This window comes from Podarcis raffonei, chromosome 6, assembly GCF_027172205.1.
Source record: "Podarcis raffonei isolate rPodRaf1 chromosome 6, rPodRaf1.pri, whole genome shotgun sequence".
Lineage (NCBI taxonomy): Eukaryota > Metazoa > Chordata > Lepidosauria > Squamata > Lacertidae > Podarcis > Podarcis raffonei.
Window position 1 is genome coordinate 2,368,675 of NC_070607.1, and position 15,427 is coordinate 2,384,101.

At 44.0% G+C, this 15,427-nt stretch overlaps 1 protein-coding gene across 4 annotated transcripts in view; it reads left to right on the forward strand.

Annotated features, from left to right (window-relative positions):
- The first annotated feature begins 1,364 nt into the window (after nucleotides 1-1,364).
- RGS8 (regulator of G protein signaling 8) overlaps nucleotides 1,365-15,427 on the forward strand; it is a 42,108-nt gene continuing 28,045 nt past the window's right edge. For 2 of the 4 annotated variants that reach the window (XM_053391126.1, XM_053391127.1), the window contains exon 1: nucleotides 1,373-1,779. Coding sequence is in view for 2 of the 4 variants with exons in the window: in XM_053391123.1 (XP_053247098.1) it covers nucleotides 1,414-1,779 (366 nt within the window). In the remaining 2 variants the exon portion in view is untranslated. Of the gene's footprint in view, nucleotides 1,780-15,427 lie in introns of all 4 variants that reach the window. The other 2 variants (XM_053391123.1, XM_053391121.1) reach the window with 2 other exon arrangements.

The following is a 15,427-nucleotide window of genomic DNA, read 5'->3' on the forward strand; positions in this document are numbered from 1 at the left end:
GGGGTGTTTTTCTGCTAAGGGGACAGGACACCTTCACCGCATTGAAGGGATGATGGGCGATGGACGGGACCATGTATCGTCAAATCTTGGGTGAGCACCACCTTCCCTCAGCCAGGGCATTGAAAATGGGTCAAGGATGGGTATTCCAGCATGACAATGACCCAAAACACATGGCCAAGGCAACAAAGGAGTGGCTCAAGAAGAAGCACATTAAGGTCCTGGAGTGGCCTAGCCAGTTTCCAGACCTTAATCCCATCAAAAATCGTTGGAGGGAGCTGAAGGTTCGAGCAGCTACACATCAGCCTCAAAATCTTACTGACTTGGAGAGGATCTGCAAAGAGAAGGAGGACAAAATACCTCCTGAGATGTGTGCAAACCTGGTGGCCACCTACAAGAAACGTCAGACCTCTGTCATTGCCAACAAGGGTTTTGCCACCAAGTACTAAGTCATCTTTTGCAAAGGGATCAAATACTTATTTCACTCATTATAATGCACATCAATCTCTGACTTTTGTCTTCTGGGGGTTTTCCCTGTTGTTATTCTGTTTCTCACAGCTACAGTAGACCTACCATTAAAATTATGGACTGGTCATTTCTTCGTCAGAGGGCAAACGGGCAAATTTAGCAGGGGATCAAATACTCCCCCCCCCCTCACTGTATGTTAGAGGCTCGTTTATATTTTGGGAATGATGCATGTTTTTATGTAGCTGCATTGTTTTCTACTTTCTGGATGCCCCATGATCATATTATAAAGTAGTTGTGTTCCGTGTTATAAATCAAGCACTGCTAGGATCGTTTCTTTTTTGTTTTCCAATGTATTTCTTATCAATTAAATTTTTGGTGCAAGCAAATTTTTATTCTGAAAGTGTGGTGAAGAGAAAGCGGTTTGAGAACCACTGGGCTAGGCAGACCCCTGTTTGTGACCTTGGAGCTGCTAGCTGAAACAGACAAATCTGGGTCATATAGACAATATTCTGCTTCAATATAAGGCCAGATTCCTATGAAACGCTCTTTTAATTAGATGCCTGAGGCCAGTGCTGACAGCACGCACTAGTCTGGAGCATCCATGCAGCCCAGATTATTCTCCCGGCTGTTCTGAGGAGAAGCACGGTGTGAATTCCTCCTCCTGCTCACACAAAGGGATAATCCAGCAGCCATGGAACAGCCAGCCTAGAAACATAAATCAAAGCATCTCTCTATGCTTATGTACCTTTTTGCTTTTCTGGCAAAGCGGGACTTGAAACCCCAGCAAACAGCAAGGTGAAACCCTCCAACTCACCCCCACACCCTGTGTGCAATTCAGTGATCCTTCTGGGATGAACCTACCCTCCCTCTTCTAAACATTGTGCACTTGAAACGGCTGAATTTTGCAGGAGTGAGCCTCAGGCAGGCGGGAGTCAGTCTGCTGGAATAATGAGAACGAGTCAGGCTGTGAGCCTGTGCTATCCTGCCCAGTCCTCTTGTGCATTTCAGTTCTCTGTGCACACATCTGAGGGAGCATCCTCACTCTGTCGCCTCTCCCTGCTCTCTTTCTTTCGCCCCCCCACCTCCCTCCTTTTCCACCAGCTCTTCTTCAGGAGCCGCAGAGCTAAGAAGCCAAACTCAGCAGCATGCTCCCAAGGCTGCCGTAGACAGAGCAGTGGTCAGGCTGGCCACCCTTCAAGCTCTCCGATGTACCGGGAGCCCGCAGTCTCTGTCGTCCAGGGCCTCAGTGAGCTGTGCCAACCCAGCGCCAGCCCAAGCCAAGCAGCCTCTGCAGTGCGGACCGCTAAGAGACAGGTAGGAGGTGGGTGCTTGTGACAAGGAAGCTGCCTGGTGCGGTGGCCTTTGCAACAGGGCGGCAGACCTCTTGGTCAAATGTCATCTCCTGAGCGGTGGCATTTGGGGATGTTGGCCTCTCACCAATTTCTGTGGGGCAGTGGGCCTGAATGGGTGGGTAAGGGAGGGGTGCATGGGCCTTCTTCAACTGTCACCCTCCATTACGATCACTTTAGTGGATTTCCTCTCAGTATGTTAATTGGTGTGTAGCCTCTCCAGGATGACTGAAGGAGAAAGAGAGAGAGATGCTCATTTGCCAAGGACAGTCCTGCTCATGCACAAATCCTCTCACACCTTTTCTTCAGAGCTGATAGCATACACAGCCCCAAATCATACTGCTTTTCTGGGAAGTATCTGTGGTGAACCGCAGGTTTTCAAAAAATAGCTAAAAAAAATAAGAGGAGTAGGATTAACACAGTACTAAAAAACCCCAAGAATGACAGTGAGCTCTACAAGTTACAGACAGATTGTTTTTCCCCTGCCTGGCTGCTGCTGTTGCGATAAATGGGAGTGATTAGCAGCAGCATAGATTTGGCTTCTCCTCCCTCATTTCTCTTTTTTTAAATTGTTGAATGAAAGGCAAGTGGGCTGCAGAATCAGTGGCAGTTCACCAAGGGACAGTGACAGCTTGCAGATAAAAGGAAGTAGAAGACTGACTGGAAGGGGCTGGCGAGGCTAAATCACCCAGCAGGCTGCTTCTTTAGTGCCTTAGATCATAGGTGACTGGCAAATGTTGTATGGATATCCATGGCCGAAAGAACCAAGACAGACACATTTCTTCCCCAAATCAGTGGCAGGGAAGAGACTGGCCACCAAATATGCTGCATCTGTTCCCAATTTTATGGCTTCCTCACATGCAGGGCTGCTAATTTTGAATGACAGGGTTCTTGTGTCTTTAAGAGTGGGTGACAAGCAGGAATTCCCCCCCCCCCACTTCCATCTTCATGCTGAGAAAAGCTTCATTGGGTGAATTTCCAGTATTCATGTTGCAACTCTTAAAGTTACCAGAAAGCAATTGAGCAATCCTGTTCACCCTCATAATCAAGACTCCTGCTCTTTGAAAACAACAATGACAACAAGTACAACCCTCTCTCGGTAACGGGCCGTTCACATCCAAATACTGTGTTGTGTAATCAAGAAATGGAGCCCAAAGGCGTCTGTTGCCCATGAAGAGACGGGACTATGCTGGGCGCCTGAGTTCTCCATGACTGTCAGTGAATTCCCTGAGATAAAGTAAACGGGAGACAAACACTTCATCTCTTACGTAAGAGTATTAGAGGAGCCCGTCTTGCCCTGCATCCTGCATGCAGGGGATGAGTACAGCATTGCTCTTCTGCTTGGGGTATCTGCATACTGCATCTGATCCTGGAGGTAATAGAGCCAACATGACTGGCAGCCATCAATAGTCTTATACTCCATGGAAGTGCTGGTGTTGACCTATAAAGCCTTAAATGGTTCAGGACTGCAATACCTCAAGGATCCCCTCTCTCCATACAACCTGCAGTCATCATCTGAGGCTCTTCTTCATGTGCCTCCTCCATGAGAGGTCTGGAGGGGGGCAACCCAAGAATGGGTCTTTTCTACAGTGGCTCCCCTTTTGTGGAATGCTCTCCCCAGGGAGACTGCCCTGGCGCCTTCATTGCGTATATTTAGGCACCAGGCAAAAACATCCCTCTTCTCCCATAATTAGGCAATTTTAAACTGGGGTGGGGGGGGGGGTATTGTTTTTGTTTGTTACTATATTATATTTTTTGTGGTTTTAGATTGTAAACCGCCTTGTGTTCCTCAGATGTAGGGTGGTATAGAAATTGAATAAATAAATACAATTGAAAATGTCCAGTCCCTTTTTGAAGCTATTCAATTTGTTGGCCACTTCTATGGCAACCATCTTGTGCTAGCTAATGCCATATTGAGGCCGGGAGTGGGGGAAACTGACCTGGGTTATTTCCTCCAGCCCATGGGTAAGGTCTGGCAGATGTGTGTGTGTGGGGGGGGCCAACCTGACATCACAATTTTGTCAAGGTACCCATTTTCAGATCCACTGTGTGGATGGAAGCCCCAACAATCAAGCCCTGACAACCAGCTGATGTTAGGGCTTCAGAGCACATGGCACTGCACAAACTCCAACCATCTGTTGCCGATCAGCTGGCTGGTGGTGCCTGCAACCTGCTTTTGGCCCCTCTATGTCTTTATCCGCCCCACAGCTGACTTCATATATGATTTTGGGTATAGAGCAGGTGACCATGCCTTGGCCAAAACAGTCTTGCAAACCAAACTTTAGGTATCTGATGAAGACTCTCTCTCTCTCTAATTATAATAATATTTTTTTCTCCTTTGTGGCTCCACTTAGAAACCATAGTGTAACGCAGTATATAAATTATTGAAATAAAGTAATAATAATGAATAAATATTCCTTGCCATTGGCTTAGCCATGGGGGGTGGGAAGGAGCAAATCCCTTCCAACTCTGCAGTTCTATAATTTTATGATTCCATTCCTTTTGTCTGTCCTGAATCTTCCACCGTTCAGTTTGGCTAGATGACTCCTGGTTCTTAGATGATGAGAGGAAGAGAAGCCCCTCTCTGCCCTCTTTCCCCATGCCCTGTGTAATTCCACACACCTTTCTCATGCTCCTGCTTAAACATTCTTTTCCAAAACAATGGACCCTTTACTCCTCGGGGCACAGCTCCACCCCCTCGTTTTGTTCGCCCTTTTCTGCACTTTTTCTAGCTGTACAATATCCTTTTTGAGGTGACAATTTGTAACAGCATTATGATCCTGGCGGATTTTATTTTCAGTTCCTTTCCTAAGAATCCCTAGCCTGGACTTCTCTTTTAAAGAGAATTTTAAAGTGGCCACCACTAGCTCTTGTGGGAGTGAAATCCATAGTGTCACTATACAGTGTGTGGAGACGTGCTTTCTTTTGCCTCTCCTGAATCTTCCAACATTCAGCTTCACTGGATGCTCCTGAGTTCCAGCAATATCTCTCTGAAAATTCCCTATGTTGTAACCTTTTCTTGTAGAGGAGTCACTTTGCTCCTTTCATTATTTCGGTTGCCCTCTTCTGAGCCTTTTCCACCACTGTAATGTCCTCTTTGAGCTGAGGGGACCAGAATTGGACAGAGTTCTTTGATGTGTGGTCGCATCATAGATTTGCATAATGGCATTATGATGGCTGGCAGTCTTAATTTTCAATTCCTTTCTTAATTATCCCTCGCATGGCATCTTAATTGAGCCATCCACTATGACCACAAGGTCTCATTCGTGGTCAGTCGTCACCAGTTCAGACCCCATGAAAAATTAGGGCCACACACACACTAACCTGTTTCTAGTACAAAAATGCCTTTTATTAATCCGGAATCATTCTTGCTCATCTGCAACATGCTGTTTTAAATCTAAATTGATTGAAAATCATTCTGTCCACAAAAATTGATGTGGTTACATGATACCCATTTGAAAATCCTCCCCTTGGTTAGGTTATCATATTTTTCTCTTTCTGCACATACCCCAGATGAATAAAGAAGGAAGTGTTAGAAGTTGCAATCTTGGTATACACCCACCCACAATTTCATTGGGCTGGTGTGGAAGTGTGCACACACAGACACACACTTTGCCAGAGTTGCCTATATATGTTTTCATGTGCTTTCAAATGGATGCACTGTGGGTAACACAGAATCAAGCTGCAATGAACTTTTGTTTTCAGAACAAATCCAGATTCTCAAGAAGTGCTTTCCAGGAGCAAAAACTATGCAATAGATCTAGATTGTGCATTGACTTCATAGAAATTCAGAAATATTTGGTCTCCATTGATCCTGTTATCAAATGTTATGTGTGCACAGTTTATAATTTTTTTATCCCCATTCACCTCACTTTACCCTTGCTTACATTGAATCACATTTACCACCTCCAGTTTGGAGAGATCCTTTGATTTGGTACCATCAACAAACTTCAATGCATTCAATCTATTTGTTTTAATTGTGCTATTTCCCTTCCAGTTTGCATTTATTTTTTAATCTTGATTTGCAAACTTTCATGAATGTTCAGGGTCATTCACTCCCCTTCAGTTCAGCTGCAGGCTTTTTGTGTCATTTATTTGGTGCCTGCAACAAACGGCACCGACTTCAGTTATTTGCTTTCATTCCATTTGTTTTGTTTTTCATTAGATTTGTGAAAACTTCTATTTAAGCCCCTCCCCCCCCCACTCTTGCTGGATGTGTGGTGTGCATGTGGTGGTTGCTTTTATTCATTTCCATTTCCTCACCCCCTGTTCACTTTTAGCTTTCTTGTTCAAAATTTCAATATGAGTAGGAATATAAGAGTACCCCTAAACATATTTTTAGTAAAAAACCACTGGGTATTGTGCATTGTCTTAAAATAAGGTGCAACAGTTAATGCAATTTGCTAGAACATTATGAAATCAGCTGTGGGGCAGAACCCAGCAATTTTTGGTGGATCTAGGCTTGAGCCTCATGAGTTTGGGTCGTTCAGTACAAAAACTGTTCATTAATCCATTCATTTTTTTATTATTTAAATAGCTGGAGGGAACAACCTTGCAGTCTCTTTCTTTCTTTCTTTCTTTCTTTCTTTCTTTCTTTCTTTCTTTCTTTCTTTCTTTCTTTCTTTCTTTCTTTCTTTTTTCCTTCCTTCCTTCCTTCCTTCCTTCCTTCCTTCCTTCCTTCCTTCCTTCCAATGGCAGCATCTAAATAGTGCATTTATGACTGCAGCTTGAGGACTTCCAGTAGGTTGTGAGCTTAAGAAATGTCTGTTCTTTGGTTATACCCCCCCCCCCCGCGAGTTTAAGATCTTTCAGATGTTTCACAACAAGCTCCATTTTTCTCCCAAGGAGGGTGCATTACAGACATTGATGTATTGACAGCCGCAGCAGCAACATGAATCTGGCAAGCTGTGGGAAGAGGTTAATGTTATTGTACTCAACAGCTGAAAGTCAGGCTCTGCCTCTGCCCTGCGCTTGCTCTGTTCCACTCACATTCCCTTCTCTCCAAGCAAACCCATCAAGACATTTGTCCCCATGAGGCTTAGCTACTCTCCTTGAATAGGGCACCCCCAATTCTCAAAGGGGAATGCACTAAAAAGGTGTAGGGGTGACAACTTTTAGCTTTTCCATTTATCATCTTCACTGCTGCTACTAACTGCTTTTCAGATGGGGAAGACCTGGATTTGAGATCCAGGTTTTGCTCTGGGGGAAGCTGAGGCTCAAACTACGTGTCATGTGCAGCTTGCAGGGACATCTCCTGTTCTTCTTTCATTCAGGGGTGAGAACATAGCTATTTCCCGAATACTGCATTTTAAGAATATTTAGACAGGGTGGTCCAACTTCTCCTACCAAGGGGGCTGCAAGAGGACTTTGACACAGAGCCCACCGGCTCCACCTGCCTTGTCAGGGGGGAGGGGGAGTGAGGGCAACGTTTGATGCCTCCCCCCCCCAGCCTGTATTCAAAATTCACCAGGCGCATCTTGTACCTAGCTATGAGCCACTTGCGAGCAAATGAATCTTTATTCAACATTCAACACATATTTACACAACAATATTGCCATATTACAGTTTATGCACAAACATTACACATAAAAAGAAAAATACAATGAAAAATAAAGAAAAAATAAAGAAGAAAATAAAAATAAAGAATGAAAACAAGAAGGATAAATTAAACTTCTGATTATTCTCAAGAAACAGAATCTCATTTGATATTTTTACACAGTATCATATTATTATACTTTGTTTCCTTTATATCATTCAAAGAGATATTATTGGGTTTATTATCTGTACATTACAAGAGTTAGGAGGTTTTTGCTATCATAATAGGTTTTCAGATATTCTTTAAATACTATCCATTCTTTATTCACCTTCTGCATTGAGTACCCTCTAACTCTCCCCGTCATTATTGCCAACTGGATGTATTCTGTCATTTTAACTGCCATTCTAACTTTGTAGGTGTAATTTCACTCTTCCAATTCGTTGCAACCAGAATCCTGGCAGCAGATGTTGTGTACATAAAAAGTGGTCTTACTTCTTTCTTAATTTCATTTGACGTTATCCCTAATATAAAGGCCTCCAGTCTTTTTGTGAATGGGAATTTGAATATCTTTTTAAATTCATTGTATACAATATCCCAGAGGGACATGGGTGGCACTGTGGGTTAAACCACAGAGCCTAGGACTTGCTGATCAGAAGGTCGGCGGTTCGAATCCCCGCGACGGGGTGAGCTCCCGTTGTTCAGTCCCTGCTCCTGCCAACCTTGCAGTTCGAAAGCACGTCAAAGTGCAAGTAGATAAATAGGTACTGCCCTGGTGGGAAGGTAAACGGCGTTTCCGTGCGCTGTTCTGGTTCGCCAGAAGCGGCTTAAGTCATGCTGGCCACATGACCCAGAAGCTGTACGCCGGCTCCCTCGGCCAATAAAGCGAGATGAGTACCGCAACCCCAGAGTCGGTCATGACTGGACCTAATGGCCAGGGGTACCTTTACCTTTTTTATATAATATCCCAAAACTCTTTAATTTTTTCACATTCCCACCACATATGCATATATAAACCTCTCCCCTTTTTACATTTCCAACAAATTTCAGATCTATTCTTATACAGTTTGGCCGGGGTGAGGTGCCACCGGTAGAGCATTTTTGTAACATTTTCTCTTAGAGTATAACACACTGTAAATCTATCACCTTTTACTTTAAATTTATTTCTTAAAGAATTTTTTAAAATATTTGGATGACATTCAATCCTAATGTCAAAAAAATGCTTGTGTTATTAAAAGCTATCCCATAGAAGCTGCCTCATCACATCTGCGAGGATAAACAACTCCCCACCCTTGGAAAGCTCTGTGGTCATTTGAGCAGGAATTTTCCATAACCCGCTCCTCTTGCCTCAAAAGAGGCTTTTTAAAATATTGGCCTTTGTGAAATGCAATTCTCTTTATTGTCCATTTAATCACATTTGCCACAGTGCCTGTATCAACACATGGGCACTGTTTTGTTCCTGATTTAATGCAACCCTGACCTGGGAAAACATAAAAGGGAAAATATTAGTCCATAGTCATAGCTGAGCTTCCCAGTGGGCGACCTTCTGCATTAACAACCTGCTGGCAGGGAGTCAAAGCAATCAGGCTATGGACACCATGACCCAACAGAGTTCTTCAAATATAAATAATTTTGCTTATTAAACTTTTTAAAAATATGTTTTAAATTACCTTTTGGAATCAGCACATAAAACTCAGCCTTCACCCGACCCATGTCTCCCTGACTGCTGAAGCCCAGTTCTCAGGGCCAAAGTAGATGCTGTTTGGGAGATCTGTGATCAGCTCTTCCAACATCTATTCTGCCTTTGAAAGCAGCCAGTGAGGGAAGAAGGTTTGGGATGGGAGCCATGGCATTGGAGCAGTGAGTTCATGGCATTTCTCCAGTTTCAGTCCCCCTCACCCGCTGCTTTTTGCCATGGCTCTCCATGCGTAGGAAAGAGGCAGGCATCTGCAGCTAACAGCTCTTTGGGGAGGCAGTTAAATCAAGGAAATGGCATGGAGGGAAAGGATTAAGCACCATTTCCCTACTGTTGCACCCCTGGTTTTAATCTCCCCCTGGTTGCTTTTAGGCACATACATGCCGCCTCTGATTTTGCCCTCAGTGAGGCAGGAAATGTGTATGCCTGGACTGTGCCACCTTGGACCATAAGAGGGGGCTCATAGGACTGAATACTTGTCCAGCTACACACCAATTTCCTACATATTGTGGGTTATGTGTGGGGTTTTTGTATGCTTATGCAGTCATGTGATCTTTCACTTTTCCTCTGAAGTGATAGAGCCCAGACTCAGGGTTATCAACATAGTGGGAAGTAGGCCTAAGCCTATGCCCACTTGCCCCAACTTCATCCCTTTCTACCCACAAGCCATGTGTGAGGCTTCTCCCATTCCTCTCCTTCCCTCAGAATCCAGTCACTTACAAACAAGGAGTTGGAAGGGGACCACTTGCACTACTGTAATGTGCTGTATGTGCACTTCCCTTGGGAACGGTCCTGTCAGGAGCGAGCCAGCAGTAAATCACACCATGCAAGTTGAAGTTAACTCTTTATTAGCAAAAAACACTATCAACACAAGAGTGTCAGACCTAATGATCACAGTCGAAATATATAAAAAATAAAATAAAAATTGTCCAGTAGCACCTTAGAGACCAACTAAGTTTATTCTTGGTATAAGCTTTCATGTGCATAAATACTTCTTCAGATACCAGCATGCACACGAAAGCTTATAGCAAGAACAGATTACCTCTGGTCTGCAGGCCCACAAGGCCATTTTGGGGAAGCCATGCCCACCCAACTTACACCTGATGTCAGATGAGGGGCTTCAAAGGAACAATTTAGAAGCTTAAAGTGAGCACCTTTCAGAGCTTTTATGTGACTGAGGTATTGTGCAGGGCTGACACTGAACTTCAGTCGCTCCCAACCTGAGACCAACACCCTCTCAACCTGTTGTTTGCCGCTGTCGCTGACCTCACCACCAACAGTTATGTTATAGTAGTAGGTGGTGGCGCTTGGCTCTGACCTATGGTGGGTTCACCATGTTAAATTACCAAAAATGCAATGACCATCCAAACATGGGGCTGGGGACTGCATTTTGGGTAGACATGGCAGGTGTCTGGGTCAGTTTCCATTCAAAAGCACAGCCATACCCATCACTAAAACACATCTGGTGGCCTGGGGATGTGTGAGGTGAGGGACTGGTGGTCAGGTGGTGAGGGATCCTGCTGAATCCCTTGGCAGGTGCCCAATCTTGACGCCACCCCTGACGCCAACTCCGGTTTTATGCTAGCATTTTATCTCATTCTATGGCTCTGCTGTGCCTTATTTTATTGTGTTTCATGATGATTCATTGTTTTAAAATTGTGGCCTTTATCATCTTACATTTAGCTGTTCTGAGTGCACTGCTGAAGCATAGCCTATAAACATCCTGAATAAATAAAACAATACTTATATAACTATATCAGTTTGGTAGGCTGCTTATCTCTGATGCCTGTCTTGGGACTCAACTTTTGCTGCCATTGGGATCAACAATGGAAAAGGGTTGGGGAGAAAGAATAGCATGACAAAAGATCTGAACATTTTTGAGTGTGGGGACTGGAAAAAGGCAGTCACAGCGTTTGGAGAGCAAGATATACTCTATCTCATACCTGGAAATATTTACAATTATGCTATATAAAATTGTTTGGTTGCCATTTGCCACCAGGCAGATCCCCTGGAAGTACATCACCTGAGATTCCCGGTGCTCAGGAGGCTTCAGCACCCTGCAGAGATTCCTCTCTCTCCTCAGCATAAATTATGAAAAGGAAACAAAGGAATGCATATTTGCTGGATGTATATAATACATATGAGTGAAAGCATTCATATTTTCTTGATGGAAGATTAGATTTCCAGGGCACAGAATGTTGATTGGCACCAACTGTATACAGCCCTAATTCTTTGGGTGCTTCTAGATGACCCATTTATTGAGCATTTATTCTGATTTATCTGTGGCATACTCTCCGACATTCATCAGATGAAAGTAGGGACATTCTATTCTACATCAGTATCACTGCTTGAACATTTCCTCCTGGTCAAGTACAAAAGTTATTGGAGGAAACACACAAAACTGCAGGATTTAAGCTAAGGTTACCAGATTTTTTTCAATGAATCTGGGGACACTTTTCAACTTCAGTTGAATTCAGTGGCTTTTGTCAGGGGACTGATTTGTAAATCCGGAGACTGTCCCCAAGAAATGGGGACATCTGGTAACCTTACTTTAAGCACAGAATAGAGGGGAAAAGAAAACTCCAAATACAGCTAACTGTGTGTGTGGAGGCTGTCTGATATGCATTGATGAGTATTTTGGAAGCATGGTAACTTTGAACAACCATTATTGTTGGGATACGGGGTATCCCAGTGCTTATTTCAGGGTCCAGGGACATATAAACCTTTGAGTTTGGGGATATATAAACTTCCTTTTTTTTTGCATGTTCAGACCCAGAGACCTCCCCCCTAAATAAATTCACACTTGACTCAAATTTTAGCTTGGTTTTTTGGCAGAATTTAGGCCACAAATTTGTTGATTACAGAAAGTGACTGGTTGCATAGGCTCTGGTTCGACTAGCTGCCTGCCATGCAGGTAGCGCTGACCCAGGGTTCCAGCATAGGTCAGCCAAGGGTGAACACCTGGATAAGTGGAAAGCTGGGAACGGGCTAACTCCGCCACCCAAATGTCCCCCTGGACTCAGGCACGGGCACAACCCCCTCTCAGGGGATGACCAAACCATCGAGTCTCTGGATTCCTTTAACGGAATACCCTTCGCACAGGGATGGTGAGAACGTTCCCCCTTCCCTATCACCTGAACCAGAGCCTATCCGCAACCTTACAAGTTGTGACGATTTGCTGCGCAGCAGGCGAAACCCAAATGGCACCCGCCAATCAGCCAAGTGGGAAAATTCCTGCCATGCCCCTGTCCCAATGACAGACGACACATGATGGCATAGCAAGGTCAAGCGCACAAGCCCTAAAAGTAGGGAGAGGTGGGCGGGTGGTCTGAATGCATGCACCAAAAGAGGAAGCTCTGGGTCACGTGCATGCGTATATATAGGTCACTTGATCTGTTTGTTGTTGTTTTTTAATAATAATTTTTATTAAATTTTTCCTTTTACAAAATTACCATCTCAAACATTATTCACAAATTTCAACTTATTGGACTTCCACCGGCTTCTCCACCAATCATCCATATTTTCCATTTTTACGCATTCTCTATATTTAGTATTGCCATTTCATATTACCCTTTCAATTCTATTTCTTTTTTACAATACATCTTTAACCTTCACAGAGCCTCTTTAAAACCCACTAGCGTTGTTTGTTCATCACATATGCTTTCCAGATAAACTGTAAACTTTCCCCAGTCCTCGATGAACTTGTGATCCCGTTGATATCTAATCTTCCCAGTCAATTTGTCCAATTCTGCATAATCCATAAGTTTCATTCTCCACTCGGTCCCTTGATCTGTTTGGACTGCGCCCCATTAGCCAGACTGAAGCCAACATCAAGGGACCTACCAATCGGGTGGCTGACCAATCTTACCCACCCACCACACAGGGGTTGGTCTCCAGGTCTCACCTCTTTGAGGGAGGACACGATTTAATGTTTCAAACTTCTGAGCAAATTAGAAATGTGTAAACAGCTGCAGCATCCTAGTGCTGTGGTGAATTCTGGATGGATCAGCTACATAGGCACCACCCGCCTCCCCGGGACCCCTGCCTCAGCTGCTTGGGGAGTCCCCCTCACCCATATGCACACAACAAGATTTCAGAAGGCACTATCAATTCAGCTCATGAGAAAGTTCAATGCTTTTCCCCCATCCACATGAGAAGTCAGGCAGGAAGGGGCTTTGGAGGGAGGCATTATTGCTTCAGAGGACCCCTCCCCATCTCCCCAAATCCCTTTCCTCTCTAGTAATCTAGTTCAGTTCATTTTAAGCCACAGAGAGAGCCAAGCTGCAGGATCAGATTCAGATCTCTCTGCATCTCTCTCAAAGCAGGAGCCAAAGAGGAAATGGCCACTACACATACAACAGGTGGTGGCAGCTCAGTGACACTTCAGGTTCCCAAACGAAACTGGCAATGAAAGGCAAGGGAGCAATGCAAAGAAACTGGGCAGGGACCTAAGAGGTTTAGATGCAGAGCAGACCCTCCTTGTCTGCTGAGCAGTTTGTAAGAGCATGCAAATGAGAACCCAAAGTAGATTGCTGCTTCTCTCTTTCCCTGGCCAGGAGATGGAAGGAGCAATGGATGAAAAGGTGGAAGAAGATTTTGGGTTTTTTGTGGTGGGGAAAAACTTGCAATTGGGAATTTGGGATTCTGCATGACAAATAGAGAAGCCGTGATGGCTTAAGGGTTTGTGTGAGGGTCTCCACATTTTCATTGCAATTGGAGACTATGTTGCGGGCAGGTTAGAGGACGTGGTGTTGAAGCAAGTGTTATTCCACACTTTCCAGCACATATTTCTGCTGCTTTTCTTATCACGGAAAAACAAGACAGTCCTCCTGAAGGTTTTTGGGGGAAGCAGAGATAGATGACTCTGGGCCCTTCTTCCACACAATCTGTTGGCTGAGAATTCCTCATGGAAAATAGTAAGAGTTTGAAGGCACCTTTGGCCACACTCTGAAAAACTATGCTGCTGGCTTTATACCAGTTGTATTTACTTGTTGTAATTTTGTTTGTTTTCATCCTTGGAAGCTGCCAATAAAAAAAAATGGTTACAGGGCAGCCAGTTTATAAAGTGTATATACATATAAACAAAGGCAGATATAAACAAGAAGAATTGGCACAGAGAGCCAATGTGAAGTAGTGGAGAACCAGGAGATTATGAGGGAAAGGGGACCCCTGTGCTTAGCTAAAACACCATCATGGCAAGGACTTCATGACAATAAAAATTGGAGGAATGACGGCAAGGAGCAAGGATGTGCTGGTGTTTTTCTGCACTAGAGAAATAAAAGGTGACTAGCAGATAGAAGTCCACAAAAACTGGCCAGAATAATCCCTCATTAGGAGACTCTCTGACACAGCAGCATCTGGCTTCCCCACATTGGCTATTTAATTTGACAACATTGGCTGCTTAATGCTCATTCATTACATATCCTCAGACATTTCTCCGATGAAAATAGGGACATCCTAAGAAAAAGTGGGACATTCCGGGATCAAATCAGAAACCTGGATGTCCCTGAAAAATAGGGACACTTGGAGGGTCTGAGCCAATGTCATCTCCCTGAAAACAAATCAGAATGAATGCTCAATAAAGAGGTCATCTGGAAGCACCCTAAGGAATTTGGTGCATGGACAGAACTGGCCTGCCACATCTTCATGCCCTGCTTTGAAAGAGGATATAAAAGAGCTATCAGGCTTTCCCAGGCTTCAGCTTCACTTAGTGTATATATGGCCAGGAACGCTGTAAGCTGCCAAACTGAGAAATATTGAATCCTTTCCCTCCAATAATGTTGGGTTACTGCTGCAAAAACAGCTGCTTAAGGCTATGACAAACAGAGCAACTTGACAATAGCTATTTTACTAGAAGCAAAGAAGGTTATGATGATGTCTTTTGGCAGACCCGCTTCTGCTGGATTGACTACATGACACAAGTGATTCAAATGCCCTTCATCAGTTATAAATGGGAAAAGCAAAGCTAAGGCTCTTACAACAGCTAGGACGGAGGAAGCAGATTGAAAACAAAAATTGGTGCTACAAGGGATGTGAAAGAAGCAATTGCTCCAAGCTGCAACAGAAGCCCCTTTAACTTGGGGTGAAGACAAAATTGTACCAGCAGGGCACCAAAGGCTTTTGGATACTACCTTTTCACCGACCTTACAGCTCATAGTTTCTTTTTCCAGTTCTTGGGCTAACAAACTGGTTCTGCAGTCTTGAATGGGTTATCTGAACAACTTGATTGTAAAGGAATAGTGAAACACGATAAACCAGGAATCTTGCTATGATTTACCGCACTCTTTAGGAGCTAGTTTCATGGACATCAAAGAAGGATTTTTTAGTGCATTCAGTCACAATAATTAATCTGTGGATGCAAATCATAGCAGCAGAGACCGAGGC